Source organism: Buceros rhinoceros, unplaced genomic scaffold, assembly GCF_000710305.1.
Source record: "Buceros rhinoceros silvestris isolate BGI_N320 unplaced genomic scaffold, ASM71030v1 scaffold35576, whole genome shotgun sequence".
In the NCBI taxonomy this organism is placed as follows: domain Eukaryota; kingdom Metazoa; phylum Chordata; class Aves; order Bucerotiformes; family Bucerotidae; genus Buceros; species Buceros rhinoceros.
The window spans coordinates 11507-19081 of NW_010418760.1; the positions used below are offsets into that span (position 1 = coordinate 11507).

Below are 7575 nucleotides of genomic sequence, written 5' to 3' on the forward strand. Positions count from 1 at the left end.
CATCCCTGGAGGGGTTTCCCAGCCGTGTGGAGGTGCTGCTGCGGGACAGGGGGCAGGGGGGACCCAGCAGTGCTGGGGAACGGGGGGACTGGAGGAGATCAAAGGGCTCTTCCAACCCAAATGAACTGATGATTCTATGAAATAACTTCTCAATCAATGGGAACAAGGTGTGCACTTTCCAAGGAAAGCCTCCCTAGTGCTCACCAACACTTTACCTGTCTAAATATTACAGAAAGACATCTCTCTCATACGGAAAATTTAGCTAATGAAAATTGTTAAGAGTTTTGTCCATTTTGCATCAAAGGGCTCTTCCAACCCAAATGAACTGATGATTCTATGAAATAACTTCTCAATCAATGGGAACAAGGTGTGCACTTTCCAAGGAAAGCCTCCCTAGTGCTCACCAACACTTTACCTGTCTAAATATTACAGAAAGACATCTCTCTCATACGGAAAATTTAGCTAATGAAAATTGTTAAGAGTTTTGTCCATTTTGCAGCCTCAAGTTCCACCAACATAAGAAATGTGTTATAAACATTTCTTACTCGAAGAGTTTGCTCCAATCGCAAAGACAAACCCTACTGGCACAGCCACTGTCCTGCAGGACAGTCGTGCCTGTCACCCCGTGTGCTCACACGGTACAGTGACCATCACCTGACTTTCCTTTACCTCCGCTGGCGTTTTGAGGTCATCTGGCTTCTCCCACGTCGACTGCTTTGTCTCGGTGTTATAGTAGTATGTTCTTCCGTCAGGGGATTTGTGTTCTGTCCACGTCGATTTCTGGGATGAAGAAAAGACGCCGTTAAGGAGGAACATTAACTGCTGCCCGAGGCGCTACCGCAAGCCGCTAGAGCGGTTAAGTACAAGCAGAAAGCGGATGAACCTGTTTCGAGTGCTCCTCGCTAACAGAGCTGTTGGTTGTGGCGGTTTGCTGGGCTGCGCAAACTACGGGATGCGTTGTCTGAGGGCGAAACAAAACAGAGCTCTGAAAAGACATTCTGGTTAATAGCTGTTTCTCACCTGCACGTGTTTGTGAAATACATGACGGAATTCAGCAGCAGAGGACAGGCAGCACCCAAAATCTCCACCCATGTGGTCAGGGCTGTCACTTCTTTGCGGCAAGAGCTGTGAGGAGCCTCTCCCCCCCTCCCATTCAGCCACCCACCAATGCCCATCAGAAAAGAAAGCGAAAGGGAAGGGAAGGGGGTCAGGGCTAAGCCCTTCAAGTGAAACTCCCAGAAGCACACCCTGAATCCAACAGTAAGCAACACTTGCTTCGAGAAGATTCTGACTCCAAGAGTTCAGTGTGTACTCAGGACTACCTACAAGGGGCTATCTTGGAGGCCACATGACTTTTTTTGTTGGTTTTTTTTTTCTGTTTTACAGATTCTGCCTCTTAGTTATCCAGTAATTTCATATTTACAAAATTTTAGGTAGAAACCTGATACTGACTGCAAGTCACTCACGGTCATGGAGGGTGCCACAAAAGACAAATTTAGAATCTGAGATGACTCCAGACGACCTGCCTACCTCAGTACAGCGTTACACTGATTCACAACTCCAAAGATCCCTTGTGAACATACACAGCACCGGCTCTGCTCCACCAGCGACTCCCCATCTCATGGAAAACTAGAAGACCACTGAAAATCACCAGGGCAGTGGGTCTGGCCTGCGTGCCACCACCCTGTTTTCAAGCTCAACCTGCGCTCAGCCACCTTCCTTGCGGCCTCCCCAGTATTTATTCCTGTTTAAGTGACTGAGTTGTGGAAGGAGACACTAACACAAGCAAATTTCAAATAACATCGAGACATCGGGGGTGACAGGGTTAAGCTGAATTACCAACGAGCAGCAAAACCGGTGAAGTGGTGATAAAACCATTCTTTGGAGATGAGTATTTTATATTCTTTAAAGAACACAGAGATGTTTTCAAAGTTATTATGGGTCACGCTAGAGGCTACTCTACTGCTGGTGAGGGTCATAAAGCTCTCAGTAATGCTGACAATGCTGATAAAGGTGCCAGGACGTCACACGGGACTGAACACCCCCCAAACTGTGACCTGACTTCTCCTGCCACTTACAGAATTCTGCTGCACTCCAGAACTGCCAGAGCAAAACACTCGTTAACACGGAACAGGCACAAGGTTACCCAGGCATGAGCAAAATAAAAATCTAGGCTATGAGGGACTTGCTGCTCAGGTAGGGCAAAAAGGCCTAAAGGCACCCCCAGAAGCACCTCCTCTTGCATCATTACCCATCAGCACCACAGCCTGGCAGCCAAAGAAACAAAGAGGCTCTAGGAGAGGGGAGAAGTGAGACACCAGGTTTTCTTTTAACCCTTTATGCCATTATACTCTTCCAGAGTTTTGGTTTTCACGTACCTGAGTTCCAGGAGGTGCGACAGCTAAAAAGTAAAATTAAAAAACATAAAATTAAAAAGGGGTTGGTTGCTTTGTTTTTCTACATAAAGCCTCTAATTAATCAATGTTTGAAAGCATAAACGATTTCTGGCAATCAAATACGACAGTTACTGAAATGCTAAATTACACTTTACAAAAAAGTACAATTTTATTTATTTCTGTTAATGCTTCACCAAATTCTAGTGCAATACTTTGAAACGGTAACAAATTGTTTATACTCACCGACTTGGGCATCCATACTGTTCACCCCTGGCTGTAGAAACAATCAACAGACATTTAAGTCCTGGGTGCAATTGCAACTGAATCATCAACACATACAGGACCCACCCAAACAAGGGCCTTCAGCCACACAACGCTCCAATGCCTTCAATGCAGATTCCTGGCTTCCCAGCACCCGCTTAATTATTCCACTCTAGTTTGCTGTGTATTGTAAGCACACTGATCTGACCCAAACCATCATTTTCAGTGGGTCTAATCGGCTCTCCAGCAGCAAACACCTCTGGAGATCACAAACCAGACAGTGAACACGGTCTCTCACACCGCTCCTGCGCATCAGTCGTACTGGGACGGAGCAGTCAAGACCAAAGAGCCCTGACATCAGTACGCAGCCTCCAGCTGGCCTCTGCAAGCTCCTGAATACCGTAAATCCACAGGCTTCGTTCAACCAGAATTTATTCCTAATCCAGCGTTAGGAAACCGAATGAGCTTCCTTCCTCCTTGCCAAAATACGGAAAAATACACAGTCCGTTTCCAAATGAGACTGATCTTACAGCTGCTCCCTCCCTCCCCTCTGAGGTCTCTCTTGGCCATGGCATTTTTAAGATTTTTCTCTGAACATTTGGAATTCTTTCACAATTTCCCACAAGCATCACTCATCCAAAATTCCTAACAACTTCTGCACAGGCAGTGGAGAAGGATCACCGACATCCTTCCCACTGGCAGCTTCTCAAACGGTCAGCGCAGGAGGGAGGAGTTACATGAGCACAAGCACGTGTGGAGCACAGTCCCCAACAACCTGACTTGTACTTACACCGAGGCTGTAACATGAAACATGTTAACGAGCTCAGAGCTCATTAACAGACCAGCGGTGAGAAACAAGCTGGTACCCAACAGGAAGATTCTCTACTGTCCAGTAACGCCCAAGCACTAAGGCTTCTCTGCTGGGATGATAATTAACATCTCCCCTCTGGTACGAATTCTGTCACCTCGCACATGTCAAGGTGACTTCACGTCCTCTCCCTAACGGTCCCTTCTCTGCTTATGCTACAGAAGCTTTGTATCTAAGCAAAGGTTTTGTGCCTCCTCGAACTGTGGGAAACTTCCGAGTTCTGCGAGGATGAATGTGATGGAGGATGTAGTATCTGCATGGCAGGGAGATAAAATAATTTATTTCTACGCTGAAGTGGACAGAACTGGGTTTAACTGGATCTCCTACAGTTACTTTAAATCTCTAAATATATTAATAGGAAAGAAATTTTGCCTTTTCCACTTCGAGAGGCCTCATCTGTCAAATCTCTTACAATGGAGGGTCAGGAGGTGTGGAAGCATTAAGGAAGCAGAATCTAGACAAACAAAGGAAGGGAAAAGCAGCGGCAGAGAAGACTTTAAAGACTGATGAAAATTCTCAGGACACCAAGCATCACCAGCTCCACCTCTCGCAATCTGACAATAATTCAAGAGCCAGACAAAACCTCATTGCAATTAGCAAACCCTTTTTTGTAATGAAAGGGACCCAAGGCAAACCCATCCTGAAGGAAGGGCAGCCATGGACACAAGGACCCGCTGACGAGCAGCGGAGTCAGTGAGACTCACCGGAACGGTAGGCTGCATGGCAGCTTGGGACATGTGGGACATCATCATTCCCGGCATTACCGACTGCATCATTCCGGGCATCTGCAATTCAAGAGCATTTCAGATACATTTTGTGGTGTTTTGAACAAAAAATACGAGAATTCTTTCATTTTTACTTAAAAGTTAAGCAGCTGGCAACAACAAGTAGGTAGGTTTGTAGAATTGTCACCCCCTTCATTACACTCCTACAAAAATGGGTCTTAGGAACAACACTGCTACCATGTTCCAAAGTCTTCCGTGAAATATTAATAAAGACCATTTAATCTACCAAGGAGCAACCGCAAATGATGTGTGATCTGTCCATAAGCTATTCCTGAAATCCGCAGTCAAAACAGGAAAACAAAGGTTGGGAAAGATTTCTGCAAAATTCCCAGGCCACGCAGAACACACCAAACACAGGAACGGTGAGCTCAGAGTCTAAGACTGGCTCTGCTCAGGATTTTTGACAACTTCTACCCTGCCTCCCTTTCCTCTCACCTCTGCAAAGAGGAAGAGACACATCAAGGGTGCACTAGAAGAACGAATTTCTGCAAACAACCTCAAGGTGAAGAGAACTACTACATTTAAACACAGCTCTAAAACAATTCTGAACTTTTTTTTTTTTAAGGATCTGCCAAAAAACCTTACCACAGACATAGACTATTAAACTGGAGTGTGAACTTGGCAATGGGGACACGACACGCCACAGGACGGAGAAGTTTGAGCCTGGACTTTACCCGAGTTTGCTGGGTGGTCCAATGAGACCAAAAAACCCTGGCAGCGCTGCTCAGATAAGCTCACTTCTGCTCAAGTGTCTACGCCTACGGTCTCAAGGGAGAGCTACGCAGACATTCCGCTGCCACGTGCTATCGCTCCACCTGCACATCCACAGGGCTTTCCTGGGAGGGCGAGGGAGGAAGGACAGACTGGAGGGTGGCCTCTCCTAGCTCTGGCCATCCTGTGGAAGCAGAAGAAAGCGCTCTTGCCTCATTGTTCCTTGTGACTACAGGGGCTCTGAGCCCTGGCTCAGGTCCTGAAGAGAAGCCCCCTGCTCGGTTTCTGCAGAACGCTGACCCAAAGCCAGCAAAGGAAACAAAGCTGGGAAGGAGAGCTAATTCCTTTCCCAAAGACCTCCCTCTGGATGCTGACAGGAGGCCGTTAGTGTTGTCTGTGCAAAGAACCTATCCCACAGGGGTTCACCTCAGAAAGGAGGAAACAAGCTACAAAACACCCTGTCCTGCAAAGCCTCACCAATAAACCTCCGATACCTGCTGGAAGAAGGAGCTTATCGCTCAAGGAAACGAGCCACCATGGGCTGACACCACCGGAAGAACAGATCTGCCGTGAGAACAGCACCACCCTGTCCCACTCTGAAGGCCACGGGATAACTGAGCCTTATCTCCTCTCTGCCACCTCATTCGGCTTTGCCTTTTTGCTCTACATCGACCAAACAAGTCCTGAGTTCTCTATCTCACTCACTAAACTACTGAAATTGAAATATTCACTGTAGAGAGTGAGAGCAGTGGAACAGAAGCTACCGCAGCAGAGGAATAACACAGCGTTACTGCTTAAGTGCCTCACAAACTAAAGCTCGTGCTGTCAGCCTTCATTTTACACCAGCAGCTCTAATGGGCTGCAAAACCCTGCTGAAGAGATTCCCACCAAGCCTTTGTACATCATTTAAACACAAAATCCAAAGCACAAATAACCAACCCCACACTCCACTCAAGGAGCTGCAGAGGAAGACACTGAGCTGCCAACATGACCCTGAGGGCTCTTCTCACAGGGTTCATCTTTCTCACCAGCCTCTTACCGGTCTGCTCTGGTCCACTCCACAACCCCCAGTTTCTCCTTAGCCAAACCATCACCATCTAGTGGTACCACTGAAGCATTTATTACATCCAGAGAGAGAACCGCTTCTTTGAGATGATCAGAATTTAATCAGACACCACCCAGGGAAGGGTCTTTGCGTATTGAGAAGAAAAGCTTTGAACGTGCCAAAAGCTGGCAAAATGACTCTGGCTACTCAACCTGGAACCTGAATGGCCATGGGACTTCCCAATCCCATGACACCAGCAACAACTGGATATAGACAGAATAATAAACCACTCCCCAGGACCGAAGGAGGAATTCTGCAAAAACGTGAAACATCGTTACTTCTTCCCTTGCACCTCCCTGTAATTTTTGCCTGCGCAGACAGAAGAGTTAGCCAAGAGTGAAAGAACCAGGAAGCTCTCCAGTGCCGCTGCCTCTAAAAGGAGCCACTACTTTAAGTTTCTAGTGTGTATCAGGAAGAGAATCCAAAGAAAACTACCAAAGAGCTTTAATAAAAAAGCCAGTACGGATTCACACCTCTGGCTATTAACAGATAGTTACAGGTGTGCTGCATCAATCGCCTGCTACAAATTTCTGCACAGAGAGAAAATGCATCAAATACCCCAAATCATGAGCCTGACCATTTGCAAGCTACTGTACAAGACTCACCTACCTCAGGGGTTCCCTGACCTCGTTACGGGCAGAACGAAAGAGGAAAAGGAACGCTGCGGAGCTGCCTTACCTGCCCCATCGGCGGTCCTCCCATGGGGGGCATCATCTGAGGCATCATGCCGTGTGGAACCGGCGGCATGTTGGGGGGTCTCTGCCCCATGGGGTGCATTCCCATGGGAGGATAGTGGGGCATGCCCGGGTGGCCCATCTGAAAGACAGCAGCAAACGGGAAAAATCAGCGTGAATCAACAGCCCAACCGCCCAGCAAAGCACCTGTAACACCACCACGCTCAGCACCCAACAGGACACAGCGTGGGCAGGTTTAGACTGATGCTGCAGAACGAGCGCATTGCTCTCCCAGGTGCCCTAGAGCCAGAGTGGATCATAACCAACAAATCCATCTAAAAATTCACAACCAACATCCAAATACTAATAAAAGGAACACCTCCATAAGCTTTCTTCTTATGGTTTGTCACAGAAAAACATGTTCAGTTTAGGACTGCAGCTACTTCCGCATGTCCAGCCGTACAGTTGCAGTTAACACAAGTAACCCCATGGCACAAAAGTCAATCAGAGAAAAAAAGGATCTTCTGCTCCTGATGCCCGGGTCTGAAATAGCTTCTGCAGTGACCACAATTCCCGTGCTCTCCTAAAAACCTGAATCCTGGGGCTGTTCTCATTCTTGGTATATTCACACAAAACTGGATACAGCCAGTTTCTCCTATTTTTTAATAACCTAAACATTCTAGAGAGAAACAACAGCTCTGAGAGTACCTCAGGGCCTGACGCCAGCCCCAGGTCCCCCGGGGCACAGCGGCAGGCTGGCAGCCCCCGACTCGCA

General features: G+C 47.4%; 1 protein-coding gene across 1 annotated transcript in view; it reads right to left on the reverse strand.

The window, feature by feature from the left end:
* The window catches only part of PRPF40A (PRP40 pre-mRNA processing factor 40 homolog A (S. cerevisiae)), a 17283-nt gene extending 10341 nt beyond the window's left edge, over positions 1-6942 (reverse strand). The window contains exons 1-6 of the mRNA XM_010138658.1: positions 6805-6942; positions 4230-4310; positions 2640-2670; positions 2379-2401; positions 884-961; positions 670-780 (exon numbers count right to left, since the gene is read on the reverse strand). Coding sequence (XP_010136960.1) covers positions 670-780; positions 884-961; positions 2379-2401; positions 2640-2670; positions 4230-4310; positions 6805-6942 — 462 coding nt within the window. The remainder of the gene's footprint in view (positions 1-669; positions 781-883; positions 962-2378; positions 2402-2639; positions 2671-4229; positions 4311-6804) is intronic.
* Positions 6943-7575: the final 633 nt, after the last annotated feature.